Source organism: Camelus ferus, chromosome 12 (genome assembly GCF_009834535.1).
Source record: "Camelus ferus isolate YT-003-E chromosome 12, BCGSAC_Cfer_1.0, whole genome shotgun sequence".
Lineage (NCBI taxonomy): Eukaryota > Metazoa > Chordata > Mammalia > Artiodactyla > Camelidae > Camelus > Camelus ferus.
This window is the reverse complement of record NC_045707.1, coordinates 20,244,184-20,268,397: the sequence shown is the minus strand read 5'-3', so window position 1 is coordinate 20,268,397 and position 24,214 is coordinate 20,244,184. Positions and strand designations below refer to the sequence as shown.

At 49.6% G+C, this 24,214-nt stretch overlaps 1 protein-coding gene and 1 long non-coding RNA gene across 2 annotated transcripts; one reads left to right on the top strand and one right to left on the bottom strand.

Annotated features, from left to right (window-relative positions):
• The first annotated feature begins 1,132 nt into the window (after positions 1-1,132).
• On the top strand, positions 1,133-23,912 carry IKZF4 (IKAROS family zinc finger 4). The gene is given in 9 exon segments (XM_014555158.2): positions 1,133-1,139; positions 7,276-7,327; positions 14,269-14,373; positions 15,368-15,549; positions 15,551-15,629; positions 16,225-16,392; positions 19,305-19,454; positions 19,913-20,044; positions 20,650-23,912. Coding segments are annotated over 8 exon segments (1,617 nt in total). The 5' UTR covers positions 1,133-1,139; positions 7,276-7,287; the 3' UTR covers positions 21,411-23,912.
• On the bottom strand, positions 1,984-10,364 carry LOC116667616. The gene is made up of 4 exons (XR_004324530.1): positions 10,192-10,364; positions 9,534-9,783; positions 3,375-5,070; positions 1,984-2,118 (listed from the first exon to the last, which is right to left on the bottom strand). It is a non-coding gene; the product is annotated as an uncharacterized LOC116667616 (long non-coding RNA).
• Positions 23,913-24,214: the final 302 nt, after the last annotated feature.

Genomic DNA, 24,214 nt, shown 5'->3' with positions numbered 1-24,214 from the left:
AGGGGCTTGGGAGTAAAGCGCGGGGAGACGTGGGCGGGGGCCAGTTGGGTAGAGGGTCGCTGGGTGGGCTGCGGCCCGAAGGAAGAAGCTGTCATGGGGGAGTTTGACGCGAGGCCACAGGGTTGAGAGGGAGGTAACAGAAACCAAGGCAACCTAAAAAGGCGGGAGACTGGTCAAGGCTGAGGACCGAGGACAGGCAGGAGCTGGCGTGCGCGAGGCTCCTCTCGGGGTACGACTTGGGTAGAACAGAGGAACAGGGCGGAGAAGGCATAATTAGACAGGGTACCTGGGCAGAGAAGCTAGAGACCGGGGATTTGGTAGAGAAGGTTAGAGTGAAAGACATAGGCCGAAGTGCGAAGATCTGGGAGGCAATGAGCCTAGTGGGAGAACCATGTAGTAGAGAACAAAGTCCGGAATGGAGTGAAAAGTGCTGTCTGGAGTACTGTGTAGGGTGAGAAGTCTGGGGAACCTGGGAAGGAAGAGATTCACTGCATAAGACCTCCAAGAAAGAAATGTAACAGAGAAAGTCCTGGGGCAGACAACCAGAGAGAACAAAAGACCTTGAGAAGCAGGTCTGAACTAAAACAGCCCTCCCTGTACCTCTTCACACAGACCCATTCCCAGTTATTTTCTTCCCCTTTATCTAATAGAATTGTAGTTCCTCACTACCTTTGATTTCTGTGCTTTTTTTTCCCCTCTCTAATTATGAATGGCCCTATCGGGTGACAGTGGAATATTTAATGGGAACATAGACCTAAATATGAGATGTTTAGGAAATATAGTACCCCATTTCCCCCTCCAAGGTCAAGAATTTACTAATTCTGCTTCCAGGAAGATTTGATGTATTACCAACCACATTGTGTCAAATTTTGCACACCTTCTTTCGCCTCAGTCCCTTCTCTTATAAGCAAAACTGTCTACTGTTGTGACTCTTACCCACCCCCACTTACATGTTTGATAGCTGCAGCTGTGCCCCAGTCTCCCCAGTATGAGCCCTCAAAGCATCAAGGGTGAGCTTGGTATATTTTTGACTTGCTCACAGGTCAGCTCTAAGCCTTCTAACATCATAGCCAAGCAGAAGACTCTGGAGGCCTGGCTGTTTTCCCTTACTGCTACTTGTTCACTTTGCCTATGTGAAGGTACATGTTCATATCCTTAGGAAGTATTAAAAACAGGTATCTCACTACCTAGAATATTTCCACTTAAAGATAACTAAAATTCTGAGGACAAGACGAGATAAAAGGCCAAATCAGACGCTGTTTGAAAGTATAGCATCTTGTTTGGTAGGGGTTGCTGGGAATTCCTCACCTCCTCATGGGTCTGCCAGTGGGTCCTTGAATCTTGCTTTGCAGTGTGCAGAGGACTTCAGCCTTCCCCACTAACAGCCTAATTCAGAGAATCCAGACAGCTCCGTGGGTCATGAGAACAGTCAAAAGAGTGGCTCCTTAGTTAAAAATAAAGTCTTAAAAGAAGAAAATAACCTTACTATGGGGAAGCAGGAGAGGTCTCTCTAGAGTAGGCCCCAGGACAGTGGGAGCTGTCCTCAATTTGGCAGCTTCAGAATCATATCTTGTCCTAATCAATAGATGCTGAGGTCTCAAGCACAAAGCATGTTTTCATTGCCCACTGAGTGCAGTTAGCTGAATTGTAGCTTCTGGGCGGTCCCCTTACTCTCAGTAGGTTAAGGGTAAATCATGTTTCAAGACTTGGCTCAGAAATAAGTCCTGACTTTTTTTCAGTAAAAATGCAACTGAAAATTTATTCCTTATTTCCTCTTAGTATATAGTCAGTACTTCCCAGCATGGGAGGAACATTATCCTATCTTTTATCCTACCTTCCCCACCCAACATCCACAAAGAAGTTATTTTCTCTCAGACTGGCCATCTCTTTTCTCAACACACACACAGAATAGTCAAGGAAAAATAAAGATAAGTTATTGTTGGACAGGTACTTCCAGCCTCATTTTACTCTGTAGGAACAAATAAGAGTGTGGGGCCCTGTGCATGTAGACAATGTCACAGGCAGAGGGACTCTCTTTGTTGGTCTCTTGACCCTGCTGGCAAAGGCTCTGAATTCCAAGCTCTTTTATTTGCCTCCTTTTCTCAGAAGTTGTGGATTCTGTATTGGGAACAGAGACAGATTCAAGGTTTATTAGATGAAAGCACCTAAGAAAAGACAGTGCTGATGTGAATGGCCTGGTCCCCACCCTCTTGGGGGAGGTGGGGAGCATCAACCTTGTAGACTCTCTGGAATACTGCTGGTCTAATCCTTGAGCCAAGGAGCCCTGTTCCTACCTTAAAGAGATGTAGTGAGAGTCTAGGTTGACTTTTTCCTCAGGCCCATAATCTCTGAAAGCAGACATGGGAAGGAGAGGGTTCTTTCTTTTCCCATCATAAACCTGTATTTCTAGTTCAAGGATTTAAGTCACTGAGATGCAAACCCCAAAACTGTTCATTTCATTACTCAAGAAAGAGGGCAAGCAGAGTAGCCCCAAACCTTACAGTTGTGGCAAGATTTAACTTTGTGCTGTAGTAGAAAGAACCCGACTGGTTACCTGGGTGCTATTTGTCTTACTTCTATTGCTAACCAGATAGGGGACTCAGAGCTTAATTTCCTCTTCTGTTAAAAACCAAGAGATTGGATGTCATCTCTCAACTCCATTCTAGCTCCAGGATTCCCTAGGTCCTGGAGTAGCCCTGCCCCAGACCCTCCACATGAAGAGAGGCTTACTAAATTGGATTGTCAGAGCAAGATTCCTTGTTAGCCGAGGAGCCTGAAAACATCTTTTTCTGGCCCAAACAACAGTGAGCTGCTTTGGTCAGCATGCATTAGGGACTTCTGGCCAGGACAGCCACCAAAAGCAGTTGTTCCTGTCTCTTCCACCTTTTTGCCACCCTACACCAACCAGAATAGTTAATTGAGACTTCCGTGTCATTTCAGACTTCACTTGAGAGAGCAAACCGTTTTGGGCATCACCTCAAATTGAACTGCCCTGCTCCACTTTCATGACCCCTGCCCAAACATGCAGCTGAACAGCGTGACTTTGTGGGGCCTTTCTATAGAAGCAGGGCTTATGTACTCAAGGGTATACCCAAAAGACTCAAAGTATCGTCTCATGCGCATCACACCTAGTGATTTAAACTGTTTCGTTTGGCCCTTTCCTTATTCCTTAAATCCTGAAGTGAGACATGGAGGGGTGAGATTGTTTCCCCTCCCACCCATAACCCTTAGCAGCATTCTCTCTCTTCCGCAGTCTGCATGGGGAGGACAGGGAAGCGCAAAGAACAAGAGAAAAGATGCATCCATCTGAGATCTAAAAGGAGAAATGAAGTGATACTTTCCCACTGCCCAGGTGTTGTGTTTCCCGCTCTTACCCCTTCTTGTTTTAGAGACTGGCCATTCCTAGGGAGATCTGGGAATTCATCCCCTCCGCTCTGCTCCCCAAGCACTTGGATAACGAAGCTGAGCTGTCTTAGTCTATGTTGTATGTAGGCAGAAGGTCACCATCTACAGCCTGTTGGAAAAAGGAGTCAGAGCTTTCTGCTGTACATACAGACACATGAGCTGAGAAAAGGTTGGTGGGTTTCCTTCAGAGGGCACTAGGTTGACCGTCAAGGTCATTTCAGAGCTGCAAACTGCTCCATGTCAAGGTCTGGATCCTGGAAAGGGGCATGTAGTCAGGTTGCAGACAATGCCTAATTCTACCTCTTCCCTCAACCCTTTCCCCTCCCCAAATATGCAAAGTCCTGGTAGAACGCAGAGCCAGCTATGTGATTCCAGTGTATTTGCTCAGATTTCATTCAGTTCAGGAGGGCACAGACAGGAGAAGATGATGCTGTGGGTTTGGTCTACTTGTAGTATCTGAACTGCTCAGGTCCAGGAAGGTGGAAAGTTCTGTCTTATTAATAATCACTGGGCTCTGCCTTAGATCCCAGATCTTAAGAGGGGCCAGAGGAAAAAACTTCCACTTCTCCATGTTGCACTTTGGGAATAATAACCAAAAGGATGGCATGGACCCTTGCCCCTCTCTCCACTCCCACCCTCTTTCCCACCAATATCCTCCTCACTACTTTTCTACCTAGTATGCTACATGGTGGGAGGAGGGAGTGTTTTAAATTCTCATTTTGTAGTGTCACTGGATCAAACAGGATTCTTTGGAGGATTTGAAGAGTTTTAATTACTTGTGATGTCCATCTTATTTCAGGCTTTCAGGGCCACTACACAGAGAAAATTTAACGCTCTGGTATTTTTGTTACCAATAGTTAGAGCTGGGGGAACGTTTTTGGGGAGATGGTGAGATGGAGGTGCTAGCTGATGCCTGACCTGCCCTTGGAAGTCAGACCTTGGATTGGTCTCCCCTGCTGCTTGTCAGGAAGCGTGGTAGGAAATCTGTCTAGAAGGGGTGCCCATTCCTGTTCAAATGTGATATCATGTTGATGGGAGAAAGCCAGGGCCATGGAGGACTCCTGTGATGGTGCAAAGTGCATTCAAAGGAACAGGGAAGAAAATCTTTGTCTCCAGAGTTACAATGACTAACCTTTCCTCCCTTCTTACAGAGCTACTTTCTTCTGAATTGGGAGACTGGCTGTCTCTAGTTGCTTTGTATTCAGCTCACTGAACTGAATTTACAGTACATATGTGCCGACCTCCGTCACTGGATGATGTCTATGTTGCTGTAAAGCCAGTTTCCTTTCAAGATCTTTGAGCCAAACCTGTCTTGTGAAACTAACTTCTCCGTCCTTATACCTCTTCCCCCTGTGGTGTGTCTCCAATTGGCACTGCCTAATCTGACCCAGTTCCTCTAAGGAGACACTAAGATCTGCCTGGCTGGCCAGGCAGGGAAGGAGGTGCTGTGAAGGGCAGGGAGTGGGAAGGTTGAGAGGGATGTGCTGCCTGGAGAGTTGAGCAGACAGTGAAGTACATCTCCTGATGTGCTTGTGGCTCTCAGAATACCAGGATCGGGAACAGCAGAACCTCGATCCCATCTCACTCCCAGGGAGTCCCAGCGTGGCATTTAGACAGTTGGAGGCAGCTAAAGATGGTTTTTGCCCAAGCTGTGTCATGGGGCACCTGTTAAGAACAATTAAGAAGCAGAAGAGCTCAGTTTACTTCTAAGAACAAAGTCCAACTCAGAAAACAACTCCTTCAGACCCTTCTGGCAATTATTTTGGGGCCATTTGGGCAGGTGTCCAAGAATGAGATATACTTCCTAAGCCAGTACTAGCTGAATGCTATGCTTCAGCTGCTCTGCCCACCTAGTGCTTGTCTAGCTCCTGGTTCTCACACACACACACACACACACACACACACACACACACACACTCTCTCTCTCTCTCTCTCTCTCTCTCACACACACACACACACACACACACAATTGCATTAGCATATTTCTCCCCTTAGAGCCTGCTCAACTTGTTCTTCCTTTTCAAGTAACAGACCCCACTCCCACAGGGATCACACCAAAGGAAAATATGCAAACCAGGGAAATTGATGTTAGAACCAGGACAAGCAAGGAGATCCACGAAGGCCTTGAGTACCCTGGCTTTTGAAAGGAAGCAAGATGGTTTAATGGAAAGAGCACACCTCAGAGAGGCTGGAGACTTACTCTTTTCCTTGTTCCGATCTCACTGTGAGCCCTGAGACAAGTCCGTTAGCTGCCCTGAGCCTCAGGTTCTCCAAGCAGAAAACAGGGGAAATCCTGCTCACTCTTGCTTCACCTGCCTGGGGGCAGTGTGTGTGAGGGAAGTTACTTGTGGCATCTTGAGCTTTGCAAAATCCCAAAGGGCAATTATGGAGCTAATGACTCAGAAATGAAAGGGGCCCGTGGGTACCAGACTGCCTTCCCTCACATTTGCATCCCTGACCACCCGCAAGTTCTAAGGCTAGTTCCAGAGGCTCTGAGTTCACTAACCACTGTGGACTTGGGCTCTTCTCATCATTGCCCCTAAGGGAACCTTCAAGGAACCACTTATTCTTGTGGCTTGGTTTAACAGTCTGGTCCTAAGTCTCAGTCCATCCCAGGGAGGATGTCAAGAAAAGAGGAGCTGAAAATAAATTTAGAGAATTTTTTCTTCCACACCCAGGCTTCCTGGGTAAAGCTAGGAATCTCTCTAATGAAATCTAGGGAGAGCTGCTTTGCAAAGTGAAGCAAAGCCTGTGTCTTGGGCTTTCTCATGAGACTATTTACAGGAGTATGTCTCTCAGCACTAAACAAGAATGACTGGGGAGGAGAGACAGGGTAATAGATACTTTCCCTCTGGAGGGGGTGCCCTCCAGAACCCCCTACTCCCACTTTTCTCAATATAGTATTACAAGCAAACCAGATTTTCATCTGTTTGCTTCAATGAATCCTTTAGAGACCAAGAATCCTTGTGCAGCTCAGCCTGTTCCCTTGGCCCACCCTGGCTCCCCCAGATCTGCCCCTGGGGTATTTGTTTTTCATTAGATGATGGGTGAAAGCAATTTTGGATATATGTAAATTTCCACCAAATAGATTTTTTTTCTCCTCCCACAGGCCCCTAAGGAGATAATTCATTGCAACAAATTATCACTTTTAATTGTTCTCAGTTCTTGGTTGTTTAATACTCTACTGCCAATTACTGTTTGCCTTCCCTCAAATAGACTAGCCTGCATTTTAAATTCAGAGTCCCCCCACCACTCCACTTAAAAAAAAAATCATAGCAAAGTAATTGACAAGAAGGTAAGGGAAGCCACTTAAAGGTTTAATTTATTACCCCTTCAGTAGAGGAGTCTTCACTGAACCTAAGGTGGGCTGCTCTTCTCCATCTTCTACTTTCCTGTCCCCTCCCATGCTCCCTCCACCCAAAAAATATCCCTTGAATGACTGAATCTAGCTTCTTCCTCTTATTACTACCCCATCCTTAACAAGGTTTAGAGCCTCTATGGGGCTGTTTCTTTGCCACCCGAGGGCTGGTCTGTAACCTGTCTCCATTCCTATTCCATCACCCCATCTACAGGAAGAGGGTCTACTCTCAAAACAACACAACCAGGGACCAGTCTGGAATAAGACAGTGTTTCTCCCCAAGAGACTGGGGAAGTCTGCAGAAGTTGGGGTTGGAGGAAACCCTGGGGTTTGCAAGTCAGTGTACATTGTCTTTCTCACCAGGACAAAGTATGAGGTTTTGATTCTTTAGGATAGGGTCAGAACACACGTAAGTGATCCTGTAGGGTTCTTGCTAACTCCAGAATGTTAGAGAGAAACCTCCTCGTTCCTCACGTCTGGCTTCTAATATCAGCTGTTTTCTCTTCCAGCAGAATCTCCCTAAGATGGACATAGAAGACTGCAATGGCCGCTCCTATATGTCTGGTATGCCCTCTTGTGCATTCTGTTTGTAAGGGGCTGGGAGCAGACACTCTCCTGTGGAGCAAAGTGGAGAGCCCCAGTCACAGAGCTGACACTCATGCTTGCTAGTGTGCATTTATTGTGGTCATTTTACATTCTGTAAACAGTGATTCTCTTCCCAGACTTCTTGAGGGATGGGGGAGGGGAAGGCAATAGGAAGGGAAGATGAGTGGAGACTATTAGAGAGAGAAGTGATTTGAAACAAAGAGATGGAAGGAAGATGTGTTTCCTTCTCCTGTGCCCTGAGGACACCAGCCAAACTTGACATTCTGTCCCAGCCAGGTAGAGAGTGGAGCAGGGTTTCAAATCTCAGAAGCCTGCAGGGGCCATGCGGGTATGTAGATGAATGAACTAGGCTCAGATAATGAGCAGAAGAGACCGATGGGGCTGTCATGAACTGAAGAGCACGTGTCCTAACCTACCTCAAGGAGCAGCAGCTCTGCAGTGTCCACCAGGCACTGCCATGTGGGAGTGTGTATCCAGTGTAGCCAAAACTTACAGTTTTTCAAAAGAAATCAGAAATTGAAATCTTATAGGAAATGCCACCCTTTAAAAATAATAACTCAATATTAAAAAAAAAAAACAAACATTCCATGGGACAAGCCAAACTGATCTATGGTCTGAATGAGTTCAGCCAATGGGCCAAGAGCTTACAACCATTAAAGCAGAGCTTCTCATTTCCCCCAGTCCTTTCCATGATCATAAGATGTTGTAGTTTTTTATACTGGCCAAATGCTCTTATTGAGGTGGAAGAGATCACTGCTTATAGTATGGATGGCTGTCAGGGATATGAAAGTAATCAGGATCCCCTCAGAGTTTAACAAGATGAAAAGAAATGAGGAACTTCATCTGGCCTCCCCTCTGAGGGTGGAGAAAAGGGCCTAAGACAGAGTTTGTCTCGAGGATGACAGGAATCATTTTTTGTACCGTTAGAATGCCAGGGCAGGAAATGATTTTAAGAGGTAAGGGAAGGGGGATGGGTATAGCTCAGAGGTAAATGCAAGCCTAGCTTGTGTGAGGTCCTGGGTTCAATCTCCAGTACCTCCATTAAAAATAAAAATAAAAATAAAATAATAATAATAATAATTAAATAAAGGCCCACCTTTGGGACCATGGACCCATAAACAAAGAAGAGGGAGGGTATAACTCAGTGGTAACACTCATACTTAGGATGCACGAGGTCCTGGGTTCAATCCCCAGTACCTCCATTTAAAACAATTTAAATAAATAAATAAACCTAACCCCCCCCCTCAAAAAACCCTAACATCTCTTAAAAAAAAAAAGAGGTGATGGAACCAGAATTGGATTTTGATGTGATGCTTATCCCCATTAGTAATCCAAGCACCATTGTAGAAATGACCTATAGCTTATTTTTTTTTACCTTAAAGTGGGACCAATGCGTGAATTATGAGTATGCACTAAGGGAGATAGCAGGACAGGTCAGACGCACATATGAGAGTCATTGGCAACACCCGCATAATGTTAAGGAAGAAGTTGACTCTGACCCCTTTCTCATTTAAGGAAGAAAGGAGTTGGAATGGGTACAGGCAGACATTTGATCCCTGCCACATACTGGACAGAGTGACAGGGATCTAATGGACTGATTTAATTGAAAGAGACTTTATTGGAACTACAGTCATGGCCCTTCTGAGGAGCCAGCCAATCTTCCTAACTCCTGCTCAGTTGAGCCTATTCAGAGAACCACTGTTGAGCAACACCAGTTCTCAGGACCCTGCCTTGGTGCTGGGGATCACTCAGATGGAGAAAATCCGTCCCTGCCCTAAGGCAGGCAAATGAGAAACTAGGAAGGCAGCTGGGGAAATATCCCGTGGAGCTCTTTTCAGTCCTATCTCTGGAAAATGTTGGACATTAGACGAAAACTTCTGAGGGTGTTGGCTTTACTGTGCTATGAAACCAAACTCCCTGGCTTTCAGCAGGTTGGCATTTCCTAGGTAAGAAGAGTCTTCTGCACAGGATGGCTTTTGAATGAAAGAAAGCCAGAAACCCCTCATCTGTGTTTTGAGAATTCTAGACGTCAGCAGCTACCTGAGAGAGGGACAGGGAACAGTCAAGGTAGGGCTAACCCTCACTCTGAAAAGCAGCCCTGCAGGACTGAGCACGGCTGTGGTAGCCCACCTGAGGGGCACCTGAGTGCCCATGGCTGACCCACCTCTCCCGGATTGATTCGGAAGCAGCGGGAAAGGCGGCAGTGTACACCACTCCTGAAGCACGCAGCGGCCCCTTCAAGGTCATCACAGCTCTTCTGCCTCCACCCGCATCTGGTGGCCTTCCTTTGCCTGGCCCATGATGAAGCGGGTATCTCTCCTGTTCTTCAGATAGATTTTCCCAACTCACAGAACCTAATTTGGAGTCCATGTTTTCTTCTTCTATCTCTTTCTAAAGGTACAGATCACTCCCTCCTGGGGAAGAGAGGGAAGAAAGGAGGAATCCATTAATTTGCCCCACAGAGGCTCTCCTCACCCCTATTCCCTGTCTTTCAAGTGAAACTGAGTTGCTCAAACCCAGCCCAGGCAACTAATTGACTGAGCATTGCTTGTCCCGAGTTTTCTGGGACTGAGATGTTTAAGGGAACCTTGGCCGAAAAGGATCCAGGGGTAGGCAGCCCAAAGTTTCACGGCCCCTCCCACCCCCAAATTCTTGGAGTCAGAAAATCTAGTCTTCCAAAGTAGGTCAGCACGTCAGTGAGCAGCTCCTCTGGAAGGGAAGGGAGCAGAGGCCTTGTCTTGATAGAGGGCGGATTCATCCAGGGCTGTCGGCTGCTGGGGCCCCAGGGGCACAGGAGGGGAGGGGAGGCGGGGAGGCTATACCAGTATTTTGCCTGGGATCTGAAAGGACTCAGGGCCACAGAGCAACACCAGCCGGAGATCTGGACTGTGCAGGGCCTTCTCCCTGCTGGGAACAGGGAGGCTGTCAGTCCCCAGATCTGGAGAGCGACCTCCCTCCTGGAGGAGTAAGGAGAGGAGGGAAAGGAGTGCCTGAGTTTGGTGGGGGAGGGGCTGTCTGCCGATCTGAGAGCCTTGAAGCTGCCCCGTGTCCTGGGCCCCATGACCTCTGAGGCCTTGGCTTTCCCCAGCTGGCAGAGGATTGGGCCTTCCCTGGGGGCCCCCTGTCTCCCCCCACCCCGCCGGCCCATCCATCTCTCTCTCTCTTGCACACACTCTTGTCTCTCTCAGGCATTTGTTGTGCGGTTCCTCTTTGTCTGCTGGGCACGAGGGCAACGGCGTCTGCCTCCCCCTACCCGTGCACACCTCCCACCCCTAGCCCTTCACCGGCTTGGGAAAGGGATGCTGTAGCCTCACGCACCCCCGCCAGACACACATACACACTCTCTCCAGCCCCCTCCCCGGGCACATCCAGGCGTGAGCTGCTTGCGCTCTCCCTCTCTCTCTCCCTCTCTCTCTCCCTCTCCCTCTCTCTCCCTCTGTCTCTCTCTCTATCACACACACACATACACACACACACACACACACACACACACACACTCACACTCACTCACTCACTCACTCACACACACATACACCCTGGGCTGAGCTCTTCTTGCTGGCTGCAGCCGTGGGCCCCTGCTCACCGTGCCGCTGCCGCTGCCTGCGAAATGACGGCGGTTCCCCTCACTTCCAGGAATCCACGCTTCCTGGAAGGTGAGTGGCTGGGCTCACCCCTGCCTGCCACCGAGACGCAGACATGCACACACCGCCCGCACTCCCTCGCCGTTTCCAAGGCGGCGGCCGCGTTCGCACCCCAGGGTCTCACCGGCAAGGGAAGGATAATGTAAGTTCAGGCAGAAGGTGGCTAGTGGAGGGGGGGAGGGGGGTGCTGGGGCTAGGGAACCAATTCAGTAACAACTCCCAAGCCTGAGGAGAGGGAGAGGATGGGGGCTGTGTGTGTGGCGGGGGAGGGGGCGTTCCTCCTCATACTTGCGGAGGATGGGAAAGGGTGTTTGGTGTTGCTAAGCAAAGACTGCGACTTGGACAGTGGGAGCTTGTGGTGACATCTTGATTAGGCCTTGGGGACAGATGTAGAGCTGCCTGGGGTGAAATGCCGAGACAGGCTGGGGTGGGAATGGGTAATAGAGAGAATCTACGTAAAGAGGAGCCCCGGCAGCAGATGCCTCAACCTGAAACAGAGATCTAAGGGGCCTCAGCCTCCTCCCCACAATAGAGCTGGGGATGGGCGTCTTTCTTTGCTCCTGTACCCCACTCTTCCCTGCTAGCAGGCTAGCATCCTGCCCCCCGGAGTCCATGGTCAAGAAAGGGAAAGCAGTTAGGATAAGGTCCCTGGCAGAGAAGTGTGAAGGCTCCGGACCTCATGGCTCTTCCCTAGAGGTGGCCACTCTTTGAAGGGATGGAGGAAGGGCAGCTGGAGCGAGGGCTCGGCTCCCTCAACATGGGAAACACATTTAGCATGTGGGACATTGCCCTGGTTCCTTTCTCTCCCTCCTGCTTTTCTGCCCTTTACCCACCTCCTGGTTTCTCTGATGTGAACCTCATGATTTGGCTTTGCCCTCCAGGGGTTCAGCCAATCTATGATGACTTTGACCAGGAAAATTTCTCTGAGACCTGAGAGCAGCCCTAATTCTTGGCTTTGACAGTCCGGGATTTCTTGGGAGTCCCAGGCATTTGAAATTCCCTCACTGGGGTTTCTGGGGCTGAGAGAGGAACTGCTGAACTTCCTAAATCTGACTCAAGTTCTTTTCACCGTCTGGCTAGAACTCAAAATCCCTGGAGCCCAAAAAGGCTTTCTGACCCCTGAAACTGATTCATTTTTCTGTATCAGCCCCATAAAAGTAGACTTGAGCCTGTTGTGCCTCTTACCTTTATCCTAGGAACGGCAACGGCATCAAAGAGCCCCTTGAACTACTGGCGTGACTCTGGAGGTACCTGCTCTTCCTCCTGTTCCCAGGCCTTAATAGGGAGAGCCACAAAGGATGTTTTCCCCTTAATGTCCCTAAATATCCCTTTAAGGATATTTTCTCCATATACCAAGCCCCAGGCCCCAAGAGGCAGCCTCAGCCTAGTAGGCTGGGACCAGCGAAGGATTTCCAGCAAGCTCACTCATCCTTTTAGGGTCAAGGACTCAGCGCCAGGGCCCCGAGCCCTGTTCTTCCCCCATTACTAACATCCAATGATTTAGGGCAAGTCAGCACTAAGGTTTGAAAAGGAATGAGAAGATACCCTTCCAGCCCTTCTAACCTTAGTAAACCCTACTCTTAGTTGAAAGGACTTATTTAAAACTGTGTCTGGGTCTACAAGTCTCAACCCTCAACTCTGAGATGTTCACTTCATGATATGTGTGTGGTCCTGATTTGGGTCAACTTTTTTTTAGATAACCATGGCTCATCTAAAGAGCCCCAGCTGGGGAACCTCAGTTTCAAGCCATAAGGTTTTTTTCTATAGATAGTGAACAAATTTCCTCAGGCTTTGACGGGATAGAATGGGGGAAATGGGACTTTTAGGAGAGGATATGAATGGGAAATGGTCCCAAAGTCCTGAGTGGTTGTTTTCTTCCCACTGACCAAAGCTGGAGAGGGATCCCTCAGGAGGGTGTGTTCCGGATTTCTTGCCTCAGGCCCAAGACTCCAACCATTTTATAATGGAATCTTTATTTTGTGAAAGTAAGTATGTGCATAGCCGGGAAATTGGGTAAAGTACTAATAGGTGGACTTCAGGGATGAATTTTAGGGTTTGTCTCTCTCAGCGTCTTCCACATTAGGCCTGTGTGCACATGTCTATGCATGTTCATGTTAGCAGATAACGTAGACGGCTATGGCCATGTCTATCCCGCAGGTATGTTCTCTCTGTGTGTATCTACATATGTGATATGTGTCTGTGTCTGTGTTTGTCCACACGTGTTTTATTTCACCCGTATATTTGTGCAGAAGACTGTGGGGAGGAGGGAAATTTTTTTAAAGACATGATTCGTATCTTCAGGTATGTTATCTGATTTTTTAAAACGTATATGACACTCTTAAAAAAGCATTTTTTACGAAGCAATTTGTCAACAAGTTAAAATGAATATGTGGAGAATTAACTGATGATTTCACTGTCAAGGGAACATCAAGTAGTAAATGTGTGATTGGAATCATATCAGATAGGAGGCTTTTTAGAGTAGCCACATTTTTGCTGATTTTAGAGAGTCGAATGGGCCCACCTCTCCCCTCCTGAAACAGTGACTCCCAATTGGCTGTACAGGTGATGTTAAGGACATGGGTACTTACTGTTTGTTGATCAGATCCAGGTTCTACCACTAGTAGCTGTGTGACTTCAGACAAGTAACATAACCTTTTTTGTGCCTCAGTTTCCTCATATGCAAAATTAAGATAATATTGGCACCTACTTCACAAAGTTCTTGTGAAGATTAAATGAGATAATTCGTTTAAAGTGCATAGAATGATGCCTCGCATGTAGTAAGCACTCAGTTAATGTTAGCTGCTGTCATTATGATTACTATTACTATCATTAGATTCAGGGACAATTCCAGCTGCCCTTCCTGCAGATCCTGAACCTGGTGTCAGGGGCACCGGAGAGGAAGAGTAGGGAGGAACGGCTGTCCTGAACCGCCTCCCTCCTGAGGCCCCCATTTTCCTCTCCACCCCGGCCCGCCCAGCCCCAGCCCTGCTTCCTGTGGACGTCAGGCAGTGATGCTCTTCCCCTCAGGCCTAGATAAAGGTAGGGTGGGCAAGGTGCGGCCACCGAGCTCGCGGAAGTCAGCACCGGGCACCCAGCCTGGCGAGGGCACAAGGTACGGTGCCCAGCATACAGCACTGCCTTGTACTAGGCTACAAGATCAATGTTCATGAAACTTAGCTGAATTTTGAAAAGATTAGGCGAGGGACAGTAAGTGGCTCCAGCTGCAGCTTCACCCTTGCTCTTGTTCTCTCCTCCAAGGTAGCGGGGACTCATCTCTGGAGAAGGAGTTCCTCGGGGCCCCAGTGGGGCCCTCAGTGAGCACCCCCAACAGCCAGCACTCTTCTCCCAGCCGCTCACTCAGTGGTAAGTGCAGCTCCTGCCCTCCTTTGGCTCCAGGCTCCCCGTCTGTGTCTGGCCCTCCGTTCGCCTTCCATGGCAGCCATTTGTTTCCCCAGCGCTGCCTCCTTCTGGGTTCCGGCTCAGAGTCTCTAACAGCACTGAGGAGCTCAGTGTCTAGGGTTCCCCCGACTTCTGAGAAGAGAGTGAACGGTCACTGCCTAGTGACCAGGGGGGGATTAAAAGATGCATGGGTGGGATTACGGTAAAGGCTCCAAAGAGAAATTCTGGAGCTGGACAAATGAGTAGATAGAAATGGCCGTGAGCTGGAGGTAGGTAGGAAATAGAGATGAGAAGGTTCTCATCAGTGCCCCCCAGTCTCCTGCCCAGACAGGGTCCCCATGACTGCCCCTCCTCAGCTGGCCCTGGATCTGTGACATTCTCTAAATGGTTGGAATAGCCAGGAATGTAGGTCAGAGCTAGAGCCAAAGCTTTCTCCTCAATGGCTCCTCCCTCCTCCATCCCCCTCTCCAGATTTTTACGGAGAGTAGAGATGTTCAGTCCTATGGGGGCGATAACGTGAGCCACGTCCGTCTTCCAGTTTTGCTCTCTCTTTAGCCCGCCATCTGCAGTCTTCCTAGGACCACTTTCCCCTGCCACTGTTACTTGCTGGCTTCCTGCTCAGGGCCAAGCCAGACGTCTTTCTTAATGACAAGAGAGGGGAGAAAAAGGCTCCCCTTATTCTCCTCCTCTCCCCAGTGGCTGAAGACATCCATGTACCCCAGGCTTTTTTCTCTCGAAGTCTATCTGCCTGGTTGGTGGGACAGGAGGAAAAGGTTGTTTCAGGTCCCAGTAGGACCCAGAGGTCACCACCTGGGATACTTAGGGTGTTGGCCTCTTCCAAAGCCTGAACGTCTCAGGGCTTGGAGATAGCGTTTTGGACTTCAGGAGTGCCATGCTGGCCCATGGGCAGGCTGCCCCCTCTGCCTATCCCTCTCCTAAACACCATCCCACCCTCCAGCCAACTCCATCAAGGTGGAGATGTACAGCGATGAGGAGTCGAGCAGACTGCTGGGGCCGGATGAGCGGCTCTTGGAGAAGGATGACAGTGTGATCGTGGAAGACTCATTGTCGGAGCCGCTGGGCTACTGTGATGGAAGCGGGCCAGAGCCTCACTCCCCTGGTGGCATCCGGCTGCCCAACTGGCAAGCTCAAATGTGACGTCTGCGGCATGGTCTGCATCGGCCCCAACGTGCTCATGGTGCACAAGCGCAGCCACACGGGTGAGTCCACCAGGCTCCGGGAGGCACTCCAGGCGGGCTGGCGAGGCAGAGGCAGTGCTGGGAGGCCATGCTGCGGTGGGGCAGCCTCGGAAGGGGAAGGGTCTCTCCTCGCAGTTTCCAGCTGAAGGAAAAAGGAGGGGGGATGGAATTTGGGCTCCCTCAACACCTGTACTTCCCAGCACTTCCCTCTGCCATTGTTACAAAGAAAAGCTGATATTTGTCTCAGGAGGTGATGGAGAGGAAGGTGTGTAGCCTCAAGAGGGTCCTGGGTAGTGTTTGAGCCCTCCTGTCTCATGATTTAAAAAAAAAAATAAAAAAAGGAAACAGAAGCTTCTTCTTGGCTGCTCCGGGTCTGGGGGCAGAGTGAGCCCCATGGGCCTCAGTTTTTGATGACAGTCTTTGGCCCAGTGTTCTAGGCCTGGTGTCCTGCTCCCTGCCACACACCTCTAGTCCACACCTTCCCGGGGTCAGACTGTTCCCACCTCCTGAATACCCTCCTGCCCCCAGGGCAGGGTGGAGCGGAGGGTGAAGGACTAGGTTCAGCCTTCAGAGTTGCTCACAGCCGGTTCTCTGGGATCTGTTCTTACACTCGCAGGGGAAAGACCCTTCCACTGCAACCAGTGCGGTGCCTCCTTCACCCAGAAGGGCAACCTGCTGCGCCACATCAAGCTGCACTCTGGGGAGAAGCCCTTCAAGTGTCCCTTCTGCAACTACGCCTGCCGTCGGCGTGATGCACTCACTGGCCACCTCCGCACACACTCAGGTCAGTGGCCTGTCCAGTCCACCCAGTGGATAGAGCTCGGCGACCTCTCCTGTGTTTGGGGAGTTACCGTGCCTGTCGCTGAGGAGGGGGGAGCACTCACAGAGCGGGGTAGCAGGGCCCCATGGGGAATTTAGGGGACTCTTTGATGGGGTATTTTACATCAGCCACGTTCCGTGACATGGACCAAAAGGAGCACAGGCACTGCTCTTGGCTCTGTACAGCCACCCTCCCTGACTTTGTTTTTAAAGTTCATGCTGATGTCAGAACCATCTGGGCCCCATCACCCCCTACCCCTGAGCGCCAGGGGAACCCCTCCTTCCACTCCCATGTGCTCCAGGCCCCACACCTGTCACCATCTTCACCTCCCCCCACAGCACCACAGGTCACGGGCAACCTCTGTCAGTCCTCCTCTTTATTTCCTGCTGATTCTTGTAAATATCCATGAGCCTCCCAAACTGGAAGAAGGGAGGCCTAGGAAAACTGTATCCCATTTCTGTTTCCCGTCCCAAGAGGTTGTCACCTCAGAGGCAAGAGCAAATCCAGAGGGTGCCTGAGGTCAGCGTTTGGGACAGTGCCAGGGAACTGGACTAACCAGGTTTCCTAGCCCCAGCCAAGGCGGCTTGAGTCAACATCTTTCTGAATCAGCTGGACAGATAGCACTTTTGAAGCTAAGTCTTACGCTTTCGGCTTAGACTTGAGAAGAGGCCAGGAGCTGAGCTGGCAGGAAGGAGGGAGCTCAAGATTGGGAAAAGGCCGGAAGAAGGGCAGAGGGGAAAGAATTAGTAGGGTCTGTCCTTGGAAACTTTCTTTGCTGTTTTTCTCTTTGCTTAAACTCTTCTGGGCCAGGATTTAAAGGGACAGAGCAATCACCTCCCCACCTTCTACTTTGCCCAGCCACCTACCTTGTTCTAGATTCTGTCACTTTGGGGCTGGGACCCCTTTATCTCTGTGTACGTGGAGAACGATCATTATTGATTCATGCCTTATAACCTACAAAGCATGTCACGCATGTCTCCTCCCTCAGGTGATCCTTATAACAATTCCAAGGTAATGTTGTTATCACAGAGCTATTCCGCAGCCTCGCTGGGCTCCCACTAATGTCAGGTGCCACGGTGTCATGCTCCTTCTCCTCAGAAAAGGGGCGGCTCCCCCTGCTGGTTTGGAACAAGGATGGCTTGGCCCCGAGAATTCCTACCAACAACAACTAGGCCAGCTGGGCGGATATTAGATGTTGTTCTGTACAAGATTAGTAGGGACAGAAGCGAGCACAGATACACTGTTGGGTCCCATCGCTGTGAGATGTTTTCTATCACAGTCCACACTGTAAGGAAAAAGAAGTCCCTCCCCTAGACAACAGGGTTTTTTTGCTTTATTAATTAAATTAAACCTATTTCCCCAAGAGGCTTGGGAGGGTAGGGACCATGACATTCATCTCATCCCCTAAATACTCGTGTTTACGGAGTAAGAGCGAAATGGCAGATTGATTGAGTCAAGGCCCAGTTTAGGTGTTGTGGTGGGAGGTGACGGGGGGGGTAGTAATTACCAGCCTCCTGGAGATACTTTCTCCTGTCTTCCTGCTCAATAGTACCAAGAAATGTTAAATATACAATACCTTGTTTCTCTACTCTCACAAATACGTCTCAAGTTGTCTTTAAAGGAAGTATTGATCTCGGTTTTCCTAACCTTTTTTTTCAGTGGAAACAAAAAAAAAGTTTTAATACATAATTTCTACTTCATTTCTTTTTTTCTTTGTGTATATATATATTTTTTTATTGGAGTATAATCAGTTTACAGTGTTGTGTCAATTTCTAGTATATAGCATAATGCTTCAGTCATACATGAACATACATATACTCGTTTTCAAATTCTTTTTCACTATAAGTTACTACAAGATATTGAATATAGTTCCCTGTGTTATACAGTATGAACTTGTTTATCTATTTTATATATAGTAGTGTGTATCTACAAATCTCGAACTCCCAATTTATCCCTTCCCACCCTCTTCCCCCACTGGTAACCATAAGTTTGTTTTCTATGTCTGTGAGTCTGTTTCTGTTTTATAAATAAGTTCGTTTGTCTTTTTTTTTTTCTTTCAGATTCCACATATAAGTGATATCATATGTTATTTTTCAATCTGTTTCTGGCCAAAATCTTTATAACCTTTTCCTTATTTAAAAAAAAAAAAAGACCCCAAAGTTGGTGTTCTCTTCCTTTTACTCTTCTCCTTTACTTTCCTCTTGTTATTTTATTCTTTTTTGGTTTTTCTTCTTAGAATTTCTCTCAGTGGTGAGTTCTCTAGGGCTCTCTTGGTATCTCAGTATAGAGAGACAGAAAGAAAAATGAGCAGTACAACCAGGTCGGGGAGGCGGGTAAAAGTACAAGTAAAGGTCAATGAAAATTGCCCCTCCCCATATTGGCAGGTCTAAGGGCTCTTGTTTCTGTCACCCCAGCCCACCAATTTCCCCCAAACTGAAGCAGATAGTTCGTAAGCAAAAAAATCCCCTTGTCTGATAAACAGCACTTACACCCGCCTGCCACGTGGAAAGGTTAAACCACAGTCTGGGCCCCAGACTCTGAGATCCTGGGGTGGGGCCAGCCTGCCTGCCAGGGATGATCCCCTACAAAGTCCCTGGGTCCTCCCTTCCTCTCAGCAGCAACGTGGCCATCTTGAGGCCCACCAACTGTCCCTGGGGCCCCCTCTCCTCCCATAGCTACATGTTGTCCCTCTTCTCCAAGGGTTGGTCACCTATCCATGCCTGCTGGCCGAAGCTGGAGAAAGAAAGACAAGCAGAAGAACTCAGCTGAGCAGCATCCCTTCGTCATGCCCATGTCCACTTGCTCCTGGGTGACTGTGTCGAGCCAGGGCTCAGGGGGAAGTACCTCTGATGCTCTTTCTCTCCTGTCTCCCCCAGTCTCCTCTCCCACGGTGGGCAAGCCCTACAAGTGTAACTACTGCGGCCGGAGCTACAAACAGCAGAGCACCCTGGAGGAGCACAAGGAGCGGTGCCACAACTACCTGCAGAGTCTCAGCACTGAAGCCCAAGCGCTGGCCGGCCAATCAGGTGAGGCTGCGGGAGGACCACAGGGCAGTGGAGGGCCAGGCTGGAGGGAGTGCGGGACACGGACGAGCCCAGCACCAACCCCAACAGCGAATGAGGTCTGTGGAACAGGGGACTGTCACTTCAGTAATTGTGCTGAGCGCCCCAGGGGGTGAAGAGCCCTGTGGTGGGCGCTGAGGGATGGTCAGAGGTAGAGGTGGATTTGCTCTATGTCCTCAGTCTAAAGGGAGAGAGAAAACATAAGCATAAAATCAAGGTCAGATGTACGTGATTGTCTCCAGTTACCTGAAACACACTGCGGTGAGGTCTAGATGGGGTGATGTGAGGCGAGCCACATTTCCCAGTCACTGGATGTGACCTCCCTCAGCTCCTGAGCTGCTGGTTTTCCCCCGGCAGAGGCTGCTGGGCCCGTGCTGCCCCTACTAAGCCGCTACTGTCTGTTCCCACCTCCCTCCCACTAGGTGATGAGATACGGGACCTGGAGATGGTGCCAGACTCCATGCTGCACTCATCCTCTGAGAGGCCAACTTTCATTGATCGTCTGGCCAACAGCCTCACGAAACGCAAGCGTTCCACCCCTCAGAAGTTCGTAGGTAAGAGTCCAGTTGGAAGGAGACGTCAGCTTTAAGCCACAGCTCACCTAAATCTGAGCTCCGGTGGCCATTAGACCAACTGGATCTGCAGATTTGCTTGAGGGAAAGAAAGCAGTCTGGTGGTCTCCTGTGCTCAGAATCCATCCCCAGAACAGGAGGGGAGCAAAGAGGGAAAATGTACCTCAGGAGGGTGGGAGAGGGTCAGTGTTGAAGCAGGGGTGCGGGGACTCGGCTCTTCCAGTTTTGGACACTAATAAAGACTTAAGTCTATGGGGGCCAAGAGAAGGGCCCTTAGAGTCAGAGACAGAAGGTGCATGTGTGGTCGCCTGGCCTCGCCCTTGTCGTTAGCTCCCTAAGGACCTGGAGCTTTGTAGAGAGTAATGAAGGGGGAATTAAGATTGATGAGCTGGGACTGAGTCCTTCTCTAAGATTATTGCCCAGGGTCGGGGAGCAGCCCCACAGAGGACCTGACCTCAAGGGAAGTAAATGAGGCATGGTAAATAAAGTCACAGTCATCCCCAGGGGGAAGAAACAAACAAAGAAGTAATCCTGAGGGGCTTAGGAATGATCCAAACCCAGCTCTGCTGAGACCCTCCTCTCCGCAGGCGAAAAGCAGATGCGATTCAGCCTCTCGGACCTCCCCTACGATGTGAACTCGGGCGGCTATGAGAAGGATGTGGAGTTGGTGGCACACCACGGCCTGGAGCCTGGCTTTGGAGGTTCTCTGGCCTTTGTAGGGGCAGAGCATCTGCGTCCCCTCCGCCTTCCACCTACCAATTGTATCTCGGAACTCACGCCCGTCATCAGCTCTGTCTACACTCAGATGCAGCCCCTCCCCAGTCGACTGGAGCTTCCAGGGTCCCGAGAAGCAGGTGAGGGACCCGAGGACCTGGCTGATGGGGGTCCCCTCCTCTACCGGGCCCGAGGCCCCCTGACTGACCCTGGGGCATCCCCCAGCAATGGCTGCCAGGACTCCACAGATACAGAGAGCAACCATGAAGATCGGGTTGGGGGGGTGGTATCCCTCCCTCAGGGTCCCCCACCCCAGCCACCGCCCACCATTGTGGTGGGCCGGCCCAGTCCCGCCTACGCCAAAGAGGACCCCAAGCCACAGGAGGGGTTACTGCGGGGCACCCCAGGCCCCTCCAAGGAAGTGCTTCGGGTGGTGGGTGAGAGCGGGGAGCCAGTGAAGGCCTTCAAATGTGAGCACTGCCGCATCCTCTTCCTGGACCATGTCATGTTCACCATCCACATGGGCTGCCATGGCTTCAGAGACCCTTTTGAGTGCAACATCTGTGGTTACCACAGCCAGGACCGGTACGAATTCTCTTCCCACATCGTCCGGGGGGAGCACAAGGTGGGCTAGCGACCTACTGCCCCCGCCCCACTCAGCCCACCACTCCACTGCCCGAGCTGCAGGAGTCTAGCCCTGTCCCCACCACATCCCAAGCTGTTTGGTTGTGTAGCCCTCACCACTGGCTACAGGACGTCACACTTGACCCTGATCCCTCCCCACTACGCTCCTCCTCTCCCTGACTGATCTAAGCGTTGTGATGAAATAGGTCTTTTGCTTATTTTTCTACTTTTTCTCTTCTCCTCTCATCCCACCATCTCACTGAGTTATTTATTAATATAATTTGTTGATTTTTCTCTTGCTTTTTTTTTCTTTTTTTTTTTTACCTTATAGTGGTTACTTACCACTTACTACTCCCCAACCCTCCTGCCCACCGTCCCCTTCCACTTTAGGCCTCATTTTTCTCTTGGATCCAGCTTCCTCCAGCAGCCCCAGGGGTAGGAGGCTCCTCTCAGTGCTAAGAGACCTTGAGCTTCTTGAGTTAAGTCCTCACCTTTTACATTATCCGATTCTTCAGTTTTGATGCTGGTAGCTCCCTCTGGCCCTACCTTAGCTCTGTGGCATTATATCTCCTCTCTGGGACCCTTCAAACTGGTACTTCATACCTCTCGTGCCCTCTCACTTTAGGCAGCTTGCACTATTTCTGAACGAATGAAGAAATCCCTCACTTGGAAGTAGGAGGGGCTGGAGAAAATCTCCCCAGGCACCGTGGGACCTAGGGTCCTGTTGACAGACCCCTGGTAATATGAGTTCCCCAAAGCCTGTATTCGGGATCTGTCTTCTCTCCTCAGACAACCCCCAGCGCTGCTCTACTCTCTTCAGCCTGCCAGTCTACTCTGGTGGTTTTTCTCTCTTTGGAATGCCCCAATTTTATATTCTCAGGGGCCAAGGCTAGGTCAGCAATCCTGTCTCTGACACATTGGGAGCCACAGGTGCCTAACTGGGAACCAGGGAAGGGGGTGGGTCAAAATCTTTCTCTTTCTCTTCCACCTCTCAACTTTCTTCACTCTAGTGACCTTCCTGGGCTCTCAGGGGCTCCGGGTGTCCCTGTCCTCTGAGAAGCTGGTGGGTTGCTGCCTGATGACAAGGGGGTAGTATCCTCAGCCCCCCAGTCATGCTGCCTTCTTCTCCCCCTGGTAGGATTCACCCTCTCATTCCCGGGCTCCTGGCCCTGTTCTTAGGATCAGTGGCAGGGAGAAAAGGATGTGTCTTTTCTCTCTTCTAATTTTCAGTGTAACCAAAAATTATCCCAGGATAAACAAGGGCACGTGGCCCTCACCCCATTCCACTCCTGTCCCAGCAAGAATGGGATGGGTGCAACTGAATTGGGGGCCTTCCTTTACTGCCCCCTCTACAGTCAGCTCCCAGACGTAGGGCAGGAGGGGGGCACTCTCCTGGCTGCTGCAGAGACCCCTGGCTATTTGGGTCACCTAGAGAAAGGGGCAGGAGGAGATACAGCTCCATTGCAAGTGGAGGTCTCTTTCTACAAGAGTTCCCTGCCCAAGGCCACAGCCATCCCATTCTCTGCTTCCTTGAGATTCAAACCAAAGCCTGTTTTTCTATATTTAAAGAAAAAAAAAGTAAAAACCAAACACAACACCTCACAAGTTGTAACACTTGGTCCTTCTCTCTCTCTCTCCCTCTCTCCTTCTCTCTTCCCTTCCATCTTTCTTTCCACATGTCCTTTCCTTATTGGCTCTTTTGCCTCCTACTTTTCTCACTCCCTATCAGGGATAATTTAGGGGGATGGTAAAGGGTTGGCTAAGGAACAGACCCTGGGATTGGGGCTCTTAAGGGCTCTAAGAGAGTCTACCTTACCCTCTTCTGGGAAAGGTGACCCTAAAAACCTTCTCTTCTTCCTCCTTTTCTCCCCCATTATGCGGTCTCCCCAGGAGAACCAGATTGCCAGGGAGGGGCACTGTGGGTTGGTTGTTCCTCCTTGACAATGTAGCAATAAACAGATGCTGCCAAGGGCAGAGGATGGGGGAGTCCGCTGGGAGGAGAGTGGTCTCCGGGGAAGGGGAGAGTCTCCAGAGCACCCCAGCGAACTGGCTTCTTGTTTCAGAATGGCAGCAGAGCTGAGATTAGTATCTGGGGTTCCCCTCAACTGTTCTGGTTATTGAGCCCCTTCCCGACTGACGTGCCCCCACCACCTCTTCTACGTCTGCTGTGTATTTGGTGGCACCTCATTAGGACTATTCCCTCCTGGGGCATCAGAGCCTTAGGGTGCCCCGCCCCCTCCCCAGTCAGTTTTGGCACCTGTAGCCTCCTGGAACATGAAGGACTATGCTCTGAGGCCATACTCTGAGCCCATGAGAGCAGAGACTGGAAGGGCAAGCCCAGGTGCTAAGGAGGGGAGAGAAGGGCACTCTGTCTCTCTCCAGACCATCACTGCACTTTAACCAGGGTCTTAGGTACAAAATCCTACTTTCCAGAGCCTTCCAGCTCTGGAACTTCAAACATCCTCATGCTCTCTCCCAGCCCTTTTTGCATAAAAAAAAAAGTAAATAAAAAAAAATACGTTGAAACCCACATGGAGAAAAGAGGTGTTTTTCTTTTATACTGATATTTAAAATCAACACCACACAAGAAAATTTCTAAATAGACGCTTTTCCAGACCTTTGTTTTTTCTTGTCAGTATCCAAGCTGCAGATGGGATTTTGTAATACTTCTGGCAGCTTCTTTCCTTGTGTACATAATATATATATAATATATATATATATTATATATATTTTTAATCAGAAGTTATGAAGAACAAAAAGAAAAACTAAAACAGAAGCAAGTGCAATACCACCTCTTCTCTCTCCCAGGGTTTC